This window comes from Bactrocera latifrons, unplaced genomic scaffold (genome assembly GCF_001853355.1).
Source record: "Bactrocera latifrons isolate USDA-ARS-PBARC rearing strain unplaced genomic scaffold, ASM185335v1 scaffold_48, whole genome shotgun sequence".
In the NCBI taxonomy this organism is placed as follows: domain Eukaryota; kingdom Metazoa; phylum Arthropoda; class Insecta; order Diptera; family Tephritidae; genus Bactrocera; species Bactrocera latifrons.
The window spans coordinates 647523-664103 of NW_017537134.1; the positions used below are offsets into that span (position 1 = coordinate 647523).

General features: G+C 35.6%; 1 protein-coding gene across 2 annotated transcripts in view; it reads right to left on the reverse strand.

The window, feature by feature from the left end:
• The window catches only part of LOC108973480, an 83484-nt gene that overhangs the window by 47481 nt on the left and 19422 nt on the right, over positions 1–16581 (reverse strand). For both annotated transcript variants that reach the window (XM_018940778.1, XM_018940780.1), the window contains 6 exons: positions 14730–14927; positions 14253–14438; positions 13581–13769; positions 13210–13366; positions 3751–3882; positions 1662–1829 (listed from right to left, as the gene is read on the reverse strand). In XM_018940778.1, coding sequence (XP_018796323.1) covers positions 1662–1829; positions 3751–3882; positions 13210–13366; positions 13581–13769; positions 14253–14438; positions 14730–14927 — 1030 coding nt within the window. The remainder of the gene's footprint in view (positions 1–1661; positions 1830–3750; positions 3883–13209; positions 13367–13580; positions 13770–14252; positions 14439–14729; positions 14928–16581) is intronic.

The following is a 16581-nucleotide window of genomic DNA, read 5'->3' on the forward strand; positions in this document are numbered from 1 at the left end:
TTTAGTAAGGAAAATGTAGAATTTGAGCTTAAACTTCAAGAAAGCATTCTTTAAAGTCTCAAATAATAGCGTTTAATGTCATATTATAACGGTTTTTTTTAGTAAAAAGAGCTGAAATTATTGAAAGAATACTTTTTGCTCTCAAAAGCTGCAGTAAGGTTGGACGAAAGTATCTAATTTATATATTTATAGTATATATTTTATCAAAAGGCTTCATTTGACTTACCGGTAACTACTTTTGATTTTGTTTTTAATATTTTTATGAACTTTTTATACAAAAATTTCGAAATATAGCGAGTTTCTTTATTATTTTCACTCACTCACACTCAAGACAATAAATACTAATACTTTAAAGTAATCAATATTCATTTTTACTTTCGGTTTCGGTTATATCACCTTGCAACCGTAGGCAATCTTCCATAATGAATTTAATTTTAATTTTATTATTAAACGTACGCAGAAAAATCAATAGCACTTGACCTACTAAACGTGCAAGGTAACATTTTCCAGCATATATATGTATATATATCCGTACACAAATGAATGTTGTGAATTTTACTCTCTGGCCGGCAGTTTGCAGAGTTCAAAACCCTTTTTGTACGAACTGACATTTATTAAACAACTTTTTGGGCTTGAAACTATTGCAATTAATTCTGCCAATATTGGCGCAGCAAAACTGTGGTAACGCCTTTTTTCGCCCCGACTGTAAGCGTATGATTGGATCGGTTATTGCACTTAAAAAATACTAAATTACAATTACTTTCCATACTAACTTCCGCTTTTGCAAGCGCTCATCGCAGTCGGTTTTGGGCTACCGCAGCATTTTCAATAAAACTTCTGGCTTTGCAACACAACTTTTGCCCTCAGTCGCATACATACATACGAACATACAAATGCGTTTTTGAGTACACGCATATATGTGTGTGCGTTTAGACGCTTGTGCGCGTGGTAATGTGGCAACAGCTTTATTCAACAAATGCAATTATTCACATGCGCTTCATTGAATTTTGCAGGGGCAAGAAAAACAGAATTGAGCTGACGCTAGCAGCAAGAAAAGCTGACAAGAAGCCGTTACTACACAAGCAAACGGCTTTAAATGCAACTATATATTACGAATAAATTGAGATAAACGGCTTAAAGGCCGATGACGGCCACAACGGAAGCTTCACGATTCAACAAACACTAAAGACTTTGTTTGAAGATGGCGCATTCCATGGTGAAGTGGTGAGTTTTCGTATTCCAAGAAGCCAATTGTTGATTAAGTTTTATTGTTGTAAAGAGCATTACAGCAATATGAAACATAGCCTATTTGTCTGACATTGCTTGTATAGCATATTTTTGTCATATGACTTCGATATCCAAGATTTTAAGTTTTAATAAATTTTTATGTTATTTTGTAATTAATCTATCCAAGCTTTCGAGAGGACCGAAAAGGTGTTTAAAATATTTGCTATTGAAGGCCATCTTCTCTATCTTTTAATTTTTCTCACCAAACTTCATGCACGAAGTCGACTGTACCTACCATTGGACGCATGATAAATGCCTGGGTTCCTGTTCCCGTGATTTGGTAGGCATGTTGCGCCTCGCCCATTTATACGCCGACCCAGACACATTACATAACTATGGAAAATGTTATCATAAATTCAATAAATTTTACTTACTTCTTGAGCGTGGCAGCCAATGCTAAATCGGGTCGAACATCAAATCGTGTCTGCATATAGAAGCGCAATAAATTATCGCGCTCATTCTCACGTAATCCTTCTTCGAGTGCTAATGCGCCCAGCGTGTGATACGATTCGGACTCGGTTACGCCAAATAATAAATCATAGCTGAAATGAATAAACCAATAACGGTAAAATGCATAAGTGTCTATGCATATTAGGGTATATAGAGAGTTGTGTAACTATGTGTTTACGTTTGCACATAAATATGAATGCTTGCAATGAAGCGTCTGCGTGTCTCTCTATGTTTGTTTACGCATAAAGCTGCTGAGCAGTAAATACAGTAGTTACAGATGATTGTGTGTGTTGCAGAAGTGTGTATGTTTTATGTTCGATCCGTTTATATAAATGTGTACATTACACATGCAATAATAAGCAAAGTAATGAAAGGTCACAACTACTACAAACGCATTATCCACAACCATAATACAACCATGAGCCTAAGCGCAATCCCCACCACAATCAACTGCCATCGCACCGCATTATATGACAGCAACAACGTTATATTTCAACTACTTCATATATGAATATGAGCACATGTTGTTACACAAAACCACACACTCACGTCGTGTTACTTATGCATGTGTGTGTGCGTGGCATTTTCTTATACAAAATTTGTTTACCTCAACTTGGCTTATTCGCTGCGGCTTTTGAGCTAATGCACAGGCGTTAATAGAAAATAATGGAAGCGGTAAATTTTACTAAATTTTTGGTAAGCCTTAGCAAAGCGTTTAGCTCGCCTTCGCGCCTCGATTATCTCTGAGAAATGATAATTATTTATTTGGCTAAAGCAAACTACTTAATTTTGCGTCAAGTAAAAACTTCCAACTCAAGTGTTCTGACAAAGTTGGCTCTTTTGGGTGCGCCTACCATGGCACATAAGATAATAGGACCATACGTGTGTTTTCATGTAATCCCATGTGAAGTTGGTTGCCCTACTAAATGCTTTCCGGTTAGTAATACCTTAATATCAGCAATGTAGCACCGAATAGTCACGCAACCGCTGTGTGCATTTTAATTAGTTATTTATTCATTAAGAGATATCTAATTGCTAATTAGTAACATGTGTGCATAGTTCGTGATGAAAACGGGTTGTTTTGTGTTCAAGGGTAAAGGCATGTGGGCATGTACAGACTGGCAACGACTACATCTGCTAATTATTTATAAAATATTATACTTCAACCACCACATTCGAATACTGTAAATTTCTTGCAATTTGTAAAGGACATTATTTCGATCGCTCAATATCCCACAGTGGTCCACTGTCGGTGGTTTCGACAAATGTGCTGCTGCTTGTGAAGAAAATAATATGTGCAAAATTTTAGATTGATATCGCAAAAACTTGGCAACTAGTTCGCGTATTATGTATATGTATATATAGTCATGCTGATTCTTAATATATATATTTTGTAGAGTCTCCAGTGTTTCCTTCTATATGTTATAAACTGTGTGGCAAACTTAATACTTATAACCTGTTCGGGGTAAAATAAATGACTATTTGCTGCAATTTATGAATACCACACCGTCAAATAAGTTTTGTTTAACTTCTTCATATCTCTCCACCCTTTATAACATATACCATTTAAGCAAGGGTTGCCAACAGACGATCTTAGTAGAAATCTTTATCACTTCGGAAAAAGAGATTTTCTAAGTCAAATTACTTCCTGGTAGTTGATACAAATCATCAGCGAAATTTTTTAGTCTCCACACATTGACCACCATTTCCACCAGAACGGCGATTAATCCTATAACTGGGGCGAGAAGTATCTTAGTTAGAGCAAAGAGTTTGCTTGATATCTTTTGAACTTCTCGGAGGACCATTTACTATATATCACGTAATTGGTGTAAGTAGATTAACGATCAACGAGTTCACGCATACAAAAGCTATTAAAACCAAACAACTTCTTATGCGCCTCAGCTATAACATCATATTTACCGATACGAAACAAAACGAGCAATAATAAAAGTGGTAATTCAGCAAAAAAATATAAGGTAACTGAAAATATTGAAGAGGAAAAATATTACAAACCGACTGAAGTGTTCAGTGTATTGTCCCATCACTTTGTATGGCTGATTTGGTATCACATGGCCATCGACAATTGGACCCAACGGAGTTGAAAATTGGGGAAATGATGTTGGTATTTTTAAGATGTCCTGGTAGCTGCAAGAAAAATATAGACGAAAGTAAAATAAAATACATAAATAAAATAGAATTCACATTTTATGATAAGCGAAAGATATTCTGTGAGGAGAAGTGAATAGAAACAAGCAATGTCTAAGCAATATTTGAAAACTGCCGGCATATTTATATAATAATAATAAATAAATGCAGCAGTAAAAGTGGCGGAAATAGACGTAAACATACTGAAAGGACGTACAACAAAAAAATCTGTTCGAAGGCGTAGTAAAGTGAGAGAAAAGGAAATTGCAAATATGCAAAATTTATAGCAGACTGAGTTTATTTCTTTATTTCCGCACCACAGACCATTGCGTATACGCCATGCAACACCCACACATTTTATGCACAAACACTTGCAAATTTCACACACTATAAAAGGTAGCACGAGGGTGATAAAGCTAAATATTTCATAGCACACATACACATTTAAATATTTTACTGCTTTTTTTTTTTTTTTTGTTTTTGGTATTTTCCAGCTGAATGCGTCCGTTATTTTCGAAGTGGTAGTTCCGTATGCGCGCGTTAAACTTGAATTACCTGAAGGAGTAAGTTTCTATGCTTCAGTTTAATGCACGGCATACTAGATATGTATGTATATTATATAAGAACATGTGCTTTCACGTACTAAATGCAAGGCAATTTCACAATAGAATAGTCAACATGAGCGCGAATTGCCTTAACATTGCAACACAGGGTACATTCGTTTATTTATGTAAATTTACATATATATATATTTTACAAAACACATGTTGCTAAGACAGCGGCAGCTGCCTCGCAACGAAAACAATTAAGGAAATGCGGCATCACAAAACCACGCAACAGAACTGCTTTTGAACTACTTCACGCTTCACTTGAAATAATTAACTTTCTTCGTAAACTTCCACCAAAGATGATGTCATTTCGTTCATGTTTAGCATTACCAAACCACATAATATTCTGTGCTTATCAGAAAATTCGTTTATAATAGGGATGTCAATCTTCAAAAAATATTAAACTGAGCAAATTATTACGAAATGAGTGCATTGTTTGTTAACAGCGTTGGCAACTAACAGGAAATTAAGCTTGAAAACCTTTGATGTGGAAAGACAGAAACATGGCTGTTGCTAACTATTGTCCTTTTCGTTAAAATCCGTGGACGAAGTGCCCAAGTTGTGCAAGCGACACCGTTAGGGGCAGACTTGTGTACGCCTAGTATGAAAAATGTGACTAAATTAATAATATCCAAGGAAAATATTGTTTTTAATTTTTCAGTTTGATGTTCTTTTTATGAATATTTATTAGGTTTTTTTGATATTGTGAAATCTTCTGGACGCACATTGCATTCCCCACATTAATGGCAAACCACAAAGCATCTTTTACTCTGCCACTTAAGCTGAAAAATCTCAAGAGCCTCTCATGTGCCGTTGCAAGTATGGATATACATATGTATGGGGCAATGCTGCAAACTGTAGCGATTTCGAGTGACAAATTTCCAACACGTGCTTATCGAGTAAAAAAGATTGAACAGTGAACAAAACAAAAGAGAAAAACAAAATGTGAAGCAAACAAGCTAAAAAATAAATAACAATAAAAGGGTTGAGAAGCGGTATAAAACAGATTGTGAGCCACAGCAGTCAGTGGTTGAATGAAAGTTGCTGCGAAAAGGCGAGTGAGGCAGCTGTTGCACAACACACATAGATACACACGTAACGCAATGTATAAGCATAAATGGCCGGCATAAAAATGTAGAACCACACACATGAGTCTGCACACATATGTTTACAAATATGTGCTATCAAAGGGAATATTTTATATTGTCAACAACAATAAACACAATAGTGGTGGAGAGTTTGCAACAAAGTGGAGACATGCCCGCTTGAGTGATGGCATAAAAGCAGTAAAACACCGAATTGCAGTGGCCAATATAACATAAATCACAGTTGACTGCATCAACAAAAGCTGCCTAAAGATACTAAAGCGGCGCTATATAATACAAAATTTTGTATATAAAACATAAAAATAATAAAAAAAAAAAAAATTTGTACCACCCGGCGCATGTTGATGGATTGAGGTGCATGCCTAACCTGGAAGAAGCCATGGCCATGGAATATATAAATATTCCGCAAGATATTTATAGCTAACTGCTTCGGTAAAAACTTAAATAGTGACAAGACTACCTAATGTCAGTTTTTTTATGGGTTGCATGAGTTATACATTAGTTTGAAACAAATAAAAAAAAAATTACTTCAGGAGCATAGACATGAACTGATTGCCTACACTACAGGTAGGTAATAACAGGCTCCGACCAAAAATTTGAAGTGATTAAATTATATTTATTATATTTTCACTAATCTAGTGAGTTCACATGGCCGGTGGAAATCTATATCTAAAAACAGCTGTTTTTGATATTAAAAATTCACACCTTTTAATATTTGGAAAATAAAACATTTTTATGTTGTTGTCGTTCTATTTCCAATACTTTCCATTTAATGAAAATAATATATGTTTTTTGATTCAGGAATTCGATTGCCTGATGAATACGGATGCACTGCTTTCAATTTATTTACTGGCTTGCTTTGTTTTTCGATTTTTTAATGATGTAACCGAGTTTCGTACTCACATCAGATTATGCTAAATGTGTGTCGCATATGGAGATTTCGAGTAGATTAGCTTCAAATCTCCCTGATTACAGGATTCACAGATGCCATATGGCTAAACCTAGCAAATCTTAACCTTTTCTAAGTAGGTTAGGGAGATAATCTACTCAACAGCCTAAAACTCGTATTTAAGTGAAGTTCGGAATATGGTATAAGGAAGTGCTTAAGCAAGCAAATCTTCACATTGATATATTGCTTGAAATATCAATAAGTCGGCTCTTGTAATTCGAGAATTGGGTTCAGAAACGGTATAAATTAATTTAAATAATTTTCTCCTCCAAAATAGCACTTTGTAAAATGAAATGCTCGCACTCAATTCTAAGAAGTTACAGTTCTTAAAAGAAATAAAATTCTGTAAAAACGTAAAAATTCTTCATCATAATATAAAATTATGCCAAATAGGAAATAATCTCATTAGATCCCTAGCCCTTCTTTAAAGATACTGCATCGACTTCACAACTGTATTATCGATAAGATTTTTTAGTATTTCAATACAGAAGTGAATCTGGTCAAGCGGCTTCTATACTAAAGTCGCTGATGCCACAATTTCAGAAGTCACGGTGCCAATAATGAAACATAGATAATGTGGCTTAAGTCATCATCCTGCTGCTTCCTAATTCACGATTCTCAGCTATCTGAAATGCTTGATATCTGTGACATTTGCGTGATAATAGAGTTTCGAAACAAGTAGCTAAGTTTCATTCAAGGTAGACGAATTGTGGTCTGTACAAAGACAGATTTTTTTGTCCCACGAAAGAAGTTGATATGATGAAAAAAGCCAGTTTTATACCGATTATACCGATAATAATTTATATTTTCATCTACAGCAACTAGCTACAAATAAAAGAGAATTTCCAGACTTCGCCCCGAAAATCGTCTGCTCACTTAACTTTAAATTCTAGTAATTTACGATTCGCTCTATTTGTTCATTTATTGCGTTGTTAGCGCACTGAGAAATATGCTGTTAAGCCGCTTGTTAGCGGCAGCACATTGCACGTCAAGCGATAAGCTGACGCTCCGTTTTGCTAAACAAAATTATGTATAATATCTCTTCTTTTCTGATTTCAACATGCAACGGCACTTGTGTCAGTAAAACCTGAACTTGCAAGTAAAGCGTATCGCGATGTTCAAATAAAGTGACGCGTGTGTGGGGAAAATGAATTTGTCTAAACTTTTGTACTGTAATCTATCAATTGCGTGTGACTATAAAATAATAAGCTTTCGCTTCTATCAAGCTCAACGGTAGCTGGAATAAATGTTGTGTGAAGAAAAGTGATTTTCCGTAAGTCTTTAGACAAGCGGATGTGTACAGTGAATCAAAAGTTTTGATATGTGTGTTGTAAGCTGAGTTTTTTTTTGTTTTTTTTTTTGTTTTTGGAGAAGCATGAAATATGTCAGCTAAGTTCGAAATCCTGCCAAACTAAAGAGGCTGCGTTCAAAGTTAATGATGCAAGTTCCGGGCTTGCCAAGCTTATGTTAAGCTGTAATGCCAGAAATTAAAGAAAAGAGATGAAAGGGAAGCAAGAGAAGGAACAGACGTTTGTCGAAGAGTGAATACCAAAGTAAAATTAAGTAATAGGTCGCATAACTTCCTTTTTTTCTGAGTTTTGAAAAATACTGTATGATGTTAAAATATAACCAAAAAACTAGTTTTTCATTTCTGATTACCTGACCAGTTGGGATAGGGATTGAGTTCAGTTGTTCTTCTCCAGTTTAGCTGTCGCTGATGGCGCCTCAAATGAGCTCAATGTGCGCTGGTCAACTACTTAAAATTGAAGTGCTTATATGATTTTTATAGATAGGATGAACTCCAACATATTTACACTTGTCGTGGGTAACGTTTTTAAATCTCTACTCCGTTATAAAGCCGATTGGTTCTCTAACAATTCGCAGAAGAACGATCTTAAGCCGATTCGTAATGGTGAAGTGATCACTTCATCCATAAATAAAAATTTAGACCATCATCACTCAATATCGACATTTTTAACGTACACTTCTAATACTACCTTTTCATGAATTCAACGCCTATAGAAACGATTATTATTGACTTGAAAACTTAAAACTCTCGGAACAGTTTATTATCATTCAGACACACGCCAGGAGCACATAGCTACTCGTGGCCATAACCGGAGCTTTTGTTGATACACAAGGATCAAGAAGTGTTTGCTGAATAGTGTGATATCTGCTACACTTTATTTCATTTTTCCTTACATGCACTTAAAGCTACTTTTGCCCTTTTGCCCCTCGATGGCATCAAAATAAATACATGAAATTAACATTTTGCTTTCCGGCTTTCCACATAGCTTGCAAATAGTTCCCTTGAACACCAAAGTGTAAATATATGGAAATTGAGATAGAAGTGTATGCTAAAATTCAATTAAAATTTAAATAAACTGAATGTACATTACTTGCATTAACAAAGTTTCGGATATATTCAAATTACACTGAACTAAAGTTTATAATTTCACAAAGCGAAGGAAGTGTGAAAAGTGAAATTGCATGAAATTGCAAACGCCTTAGAAAATTCCCAGTAATTTATGCGTAAACGTGGAAAATATACGTTTAAGGAGGAACGTGCTTTACGCTTGCACTACGCTTATGATGGTACATATGTACATATTTAAATAAATTGGTCAGTATGTGTGTGAAAGGTGATATTCGATTTACACAGACACTGGTGCCCTTAGTGAGGGTGTTTTTTTTTTATTTTTTTTATTTTATTTATTTTTTTTTTTATCTTTTTGTTGAAAGAAAAGATATAAGTTTCAAATAAAGTTAAGAAATAGTGACGTAGTGCTTCTTTTATTTCATTATTTGAGACAGAACGGAACTTATGGACCCTCCATTACTGTACTGTTTTTGGACAATGTGAGATTTTTCATGCTATTATGTAAAATACAAATACATGTGTGTACTTTGACAGCCCGCTTTACAGCTGTCATTCAAAGAAATATACTAACTCCAAAAAGCACACCCTATATGAGCGAGAAAGTTTATTTTACCATTAGTTAGAGAGTCATTTTTATGGAAAAAATGCATTATTTTTTCATATATTTTGCAATAACTAACAGTGACTGATTTTCCGCAGGGGAATGAGGCATATGGAATATCAAACAAAAGTTAATAATTGCAATTACTTCGCAAAAATGACAGCTTTGCTATTTTGCAGTTAAAAAAATACTAAAATAATCTGACATGACATAACAGTGTCAAGTTTAATAATAGAAAATTCATAAAGTCATTTTTTGTAAAAGCTTATTTCCGCAATTTTCCACAAAGCATGTTTTAAAATAAAAGGGCGCAGTTTTTTTCAACTTCCAAGCCTAAATATCAACCGAGTAAAAAATATTCAACTTTTCACAGCTTAAATGTGAATGTGTGTAATTTATCAGTTTACTGAGCATATCATAGCTTGATATGCGGCGGAACTAAATAATTGAAAATTACTTTATCACATAAATATATTTGTTTTCCAACTAGTTAGTTTAATTGCCACATTTATGTCCAAAAAGTTTTTATTCGCACGTCATCGCTGTGCGCAAATAGAACTTTTTGATGCTTATGCTCACTCGTCAGCCGCTTTGATTCACTCAAGTCAAAAAATATTTATTTGCTCTACAATTTGTCAGCATGTTTGGGAAAGTTGCCAAATTAAATGAAAATAAGTTGAGCTGAATGTTGGCAAAAAGGTTACTTCTATACCAAACTGCAGCTTATGGGCTTTAATCCCCACAACTTGTACTACTATCATTTACAGTTAACACTTTTTTAACAAATCTGTCATATGAAAATAATTTCGGTTTTTTGCATAACCAATTCACATGAATGTCATAGTTTTATACATATTTAAGTAGGTATTAACATCTTGCAAATGCCGTACATTGGATACCCTCGCAATTAAACGTTATATAGTATTCCATAGTTGGTGAAGTGTCAAACGTAACGCATCTCCATAGCACAAATATTTGCGATCTGCCTTTTAAGGAGGACTTTACCAGAACTATATATTTTAAATTAGTAGTAGAAGACTCAATGAAAAAGACGTTCTAAGGAAAGTGTAAATGGATATAGACCGATTTCGTTTACTTTCGAACTGCGCGTGAAAGAAATTAAGTCAAATCGTTCATGAAATTCTGGTGCTGAAAACAGGAAAATAATCTCCATATTAGCATATATTTATTATTACTATTAAAGAAAGAGCTACTTGTGTATACATAGGTGCATAAAAAGTATTTTATATGAAGGCACCAACTACTACAAATTAATAAAATTGAAATTAAATTCGGTATTCGGTATTCGGTTTCAGTAAACCTTGCCGATATTAAACGAATAGGAAAAATCAATATTTTTACATCAATGGCAATTAATAAACTATTCAATGAAAAACTTACTGCCCGCAGTAATTTGCTATCATGAATATGTATATATGTATATGAGTAAATATTCATAGATAAAATAAGGTATAATACACTGAATGTGTAAATCATGCCCGCTGCCAAGAGGCAGATTTTGGGGAAAAACGGGAATTTATTTTTGTGTCTGAGGGAATTTCGTGGAATTTTTTTACTGTTGTGAATTAATTAAAGACATTATTTTGACTAAAAAAGCGAAACTCATGAAAGTCTCTATAAATTTAAATCACGAAAATTAGCGTAAAATATTTTACACTGATTTATTCATACACACCAGAAAACGGCGGTAAAGAACTAATCAAAAAAGGCATGCAATTTTCGCTCAGTAATGAGGCTACCAATAAATAATTAATATCATTTAAAGCGTACTTTCAAACTCGCAGAACTGTATATACCTATGTGCATAAGAAAGCAATCCAACACTTCTAACCAGCCACAGCACAAAAGATATCCGTATATATGCTCTTCGGTATTTCAGAACCCTATTTAAACAATTCATCGCACGGTTGACACACATACTTCGATATGCGCGCACGCAGCCACACACATTTAGCGCCAACTTGAGCAACAAAAGAAAGTTACCTCCATTGTTGCTTGGAAGATACGCGGCACATTTGTAGTCCAACACTCCGCCAAGTGGCTGTGCTGTCGCTGATCGCATTAACGCTACAGTGCGTTACATTGAATTGCAAATTGACCGTAAGATTATTCACGCCGCATACCCATGCCCCCCTTTCGCTTTATCTTTAGCTTATTTGCGAGCAACTGCGGATAACAAGAATCGAATACACTGAGCACGAATTTTATATTTTAATTAAAATTACAAAGTGTAGCCGATAAAAGTGGTTGGGAACTTCCCAAGGTGGCGCAAGGAATTATTATAATTAAGTAATGAAAAGAAGTTGGAAATGCAAATTTCAAGAATGCTAATTAAGCGATGGAAATAGGTGAGACAGTTGGATGTACATTATTCAGCATGCATGCATATGTGTGTGTGTGAATAAGATTGTAAGTTAAGCTGGAAATGTAAACGAACTGCGGCTGGTAGTCAATACCAAGCTGAGGCGCTACATAAACGAAATCACGCACTTTTAAAATACTCTAGTGCTAAGATAACAGCCGAAGTCGAGCAACCAAAGAGTTCCAGAGAGCTATCATCAATTATGGAAAGGGAAAGCAGAAATAATAGAAACGCTCAACGAGTTCACGCACCCGTTCCAAAAGGGCATAAGTTTAAACCCTCGACTGCCTACATATTAAACCAAAAATAATTTGAACATATGGTATGCAATTTATCGCACAGTAAAAGTGAGAAAAATAATGAGAGAAGCAAATAAACAGAGCAACTAACTCAGAATCATATGCTGTCTTTTCAAAATTTGTTGATTATACGAAGTATAAAATCAATGAGAGTGGCAGCGTGCTGAACAGCTCAAGCTTCTATATTATTGTCAGTATAAATGTTCATTTCTATAATAAGATTTACCGAACAGCATGGAACATAACACAATATTTTTAAAAGAAATTCTGATATCGAATATGATGTCTGTGAATGAGGACCGAAAATCAGCAGCAGCCATATTATCATATTATATATAATGTGGACCACTATTATCTATAAACGATAATGTTGTCGAAAAGATATCTATAACTGTAGTAGCTTGTAAGTTATGTCGTACAAACACGATATAGTGCGAAAGTGAGAAAGTGAGAAAGAGTGAGAGAAAGTTAGTAAACCCTTCAACTCAAATATGTAGACGTATATAATTAATCAATTCGAAAAGGCAATTTCATCATGCTAATTTTCTTTTACATGGAATAAACATAATTAATTCATCCCTATTCTGATTAATTAATCAAATATTAAGGCAAATCATCGCAACAAATTTCGCACAGTGTGTAATAAATTCGCCGACAATGACGACGCGCATTGCACTAAACCGCATAAATATGCAATGCTTAAGTGAGGCACACACACACAAACACATTGAGATTAACCCACGTTAAGCTGCACGAGCAGAGATCAAAGTGTCTATACAAACACAAATTCTCTATTATTTGGCAAAACTCCACTTGGCCTCATTTACACGAAGCCACACACGACCAGCATTTTACTACAATACATAATGTCATACTTTGCTGGGCTGGGCCGGTGGGAAATAATGGAATTTGAAATGCGAGACGTCAGCCCAAACTAAAACGTCATTGTGGGCGTAACCACCATAACGCCGCTTTGAGTACTTTATAATTAAATAACTTACCGCTTTTGGCGCAAGCAGGATAGCATCTCCTCGTCATCATCGTTTAGGGGACAATTGAGCGTGTGAGCGATTTGCATGGTGAGCTGAAGCGAATGATTACTGACCGCCCAGTCTGACATAGCCGAACCCGACATGAGTATGGCGCGATGAAAGAGGCCTGTGAGGCGGTGTTTGCCCGTCAATGGGAAGGACAAAGGCGGCAAGCGAGGCATGGCGGCGGCGGTAATATGAAAAGGAGAGAGTATTCAATTAATTTAAATGAAATTGAAGTGTAAATATGTGATAAGTGACAGCATATCGTGTCTTCGTGAAAACCCATTCACAGCGCTAGTTAGACACGTGTACCTGTGTGTGTGTATTTTATTGCCTACCGGATGCAACAGGCGATACCATCAAATAATTTACGCATGCAGCACCGGTGCTGTGTCCCATGAGCGTTACACTGTCCTTATCGCCGCCGAATGACGCTATATTCTCCTTAATCCAATGCAAGGCGGCAATTTGATCGAGCAGTCCGAAATTCGCGACAGTATTCTCATCAATACTGGGCTTCAGAAAACCTGCAAAATATTTTAAATGAGAGAATTTAAATTTGGTATGATGCAGGACGAACGGGGTAAGTACATACAATAACACAATAACATAGTAGTGAAGCTTAAAATCTGTCTTTTTCAACACTATATGGTATGACATAAGGTGATCGGTGGCTCTAGAGATATACGACTACAACGACATCTACTGAAGAAATACGAAAAGACTTTTGCGACTGCCCAATATATTTGAGAAATGCTCGACTAATCACTTTTACTGTGTATAAGGTAACACTCGAAACTAAACTCATAACATAACTCATCCAAGTCGAAAGGTCAATTTGGACAGACATTTTATCGCCAACGAAATTACATTAATTTACTCCAAGTAGAAAATAAAATATGTCCCACATTTAGAGTGACCGACATTTGCACCTCACTGTACATATCTCTACAAAATTATATACACTTTCATTCAGACATATACAAATAAAATTGCCACTTTACACTTACCCATGACACCGAGCCGATAATTGATGGTAACAACAATGACTTGCCCATAGCTGGCGAGCACTGATCCATCGTAGGGATTTCCACTGTTCCACTCAAAAGATTCGCCATGCACGTACACCATTACCGGTAAACGCTTTGTGGATTGTGTGCCCATATCGTAGACGTTGGACGCATCGAATACGCCATCTGCGGCCAATACAAGAAAAAGTACTATGACATTAAATTTGACTTTGTTAAATGGATTGGTAGGCGAATGATGTGCGAAAAAAAGGTGTCATTCACTGTCACACAACTCCGCGTAGGCGTAGGCAGAGCAATAAGCACACGGACACGACGGGAGGTTAAGGTTAACACGCGGTAGACATTCATGGCATCGCACGAATATATATATATAAGGCCACACACATGCAGTTGTATGCATGCATATGTATATGTATATGTATGTATATGTGTATATATGTATATAATTGAACTTACCCACACGCGGCACATACACATTCAAGTAAAGACAATCTTCGCTCTCCGTCTTCAGGTAAGGTAGCAGGCGTGTCAATTGCTTGTAACGACCGCGTGACATTTTCACACTTCCCTGCGCCGTGACGTCGGGCAACTGCTGCAGGCAGACTGGTGGTAAATGACGGGCCATTTTCAATCCTTGCCAAGGCAGTGGCGCACCTACACACGCGCGAGTAAAGAACATAAGAAATCGAGAAAAAATGTTAACGCATGCTGCTAAATTAAGCGAAAGTGTGCGAATAAAAGAAAAGTGGGTAGAAAGATAGATGATTGTACCGGAGTATAAGTGCGAATGCGCTTAAGTAAATTGCAGTTGCTCAAATAAATTATAACGTTTTAATTAACTGTTTCAACATGAGGTAGATTGCATGTAAAGGGCAGTGAGGCCAAAATATTATTATTAATAATTACCTTGGAGATGTTATAACTAGCTTTAATCAGCATACTGCTAAAATTATTTTGGAACCGAATGCAACAGTGACTTATTTAGAAAATAATTTAACCTATTTGGAATTATAACCTTTAACTTTGGTAAAAATGGTAATAAGTAATTTGAATTTCGAAGCCCTTCGATAAAAACAAGAAAGAACGTTTATTTCGGTTGCATCGAAGCATATGTTACTGCTACGAAGCATCTCCCCCTGCAGGGTAATTGTAGAGCGGCCCTGCTAGTCTAGCAGATCGTTTAAAACTGGTGAATTTTTACCATTTATAGCGAAATTAGAGAAAATGCAAGGCTGTTGAGCTTGCAAGGTCAAGTATCCTAAAGTCAATAGGCGCCGACGATGGTATTCGGACACTAGGCAGGATATCAATTTGATACTTTAACTGTAGCTTCACAGTAATGTTATCGAATAAACAAATAGGAATCTACATATGTTGGACCATTGATGAGCTTCACATAGACGTGAGCTGTGAGCTTATTTGCAGAAAGGCACAAATGTTGGAACATCCTTTTTATCTACAAAATATTTAATCTTTTTATGAATATAAATGTTAGCATATACTAACGGATTAGTAAGTGCATGGTGTCTATTCGCTTGCCACGTACGAATTTCTTGCGCTTATATATTTCTCAGCTTTCCTTGAAGGTGTAATTTGCATGCGCAAAAATTCGAACACAAATGTTAGTAAGAGAAGTACTTGCGTATATCTTCACGTTCTCACCGTGCGACGCCATACATTTGTGCGCCGTTCGTGCGTTCAATATGTGAAATTCCGATATTTTGCATTTTTTGATAGTTGAAATTAATAAATATTTTTCGGCAAATATCCAGAGTATTCGCAATTTCTGCCCAAATTGATCGAAATTTGTTTGTATTATTTTTTCATGTCGAAAAAAAAAACAAAATATTCTACAAAGAGGAATGCTTGCAAATACACATTTTTATACATACCTGAGCATTTATTTATAATGTGGGCAATGCAGATCTCAAAGGATAAGGGGAAAGTTGCCATTAATGGCGTTAATATACTGTTTAAGTGGAGCTGCGGGAATTAAGGAGACTCGGCGGTATGTTAGGATAATATTTGGTGAGCGCATTGTTGATATACATACATACATACATAATACATACATTAATCAAAATGTAATGTAAAACATACAGAAATCATTGATGATATGCTTCAATGAATCTTTCTAAAATAAAAAAAAACATGTTTCGACACCTGTTTGCTTTAACGTTAAATTGTGGCTGGCGCAGTCAATGACTAGCGTTATTTGTTTATTCATTTTGGTTTCTGCAAAGCTGCAAATATGCTTCTTAGAGTTGCGGGCTTGTGCTCGTGTGTTACATTTTTTTTTTTTTTTTTT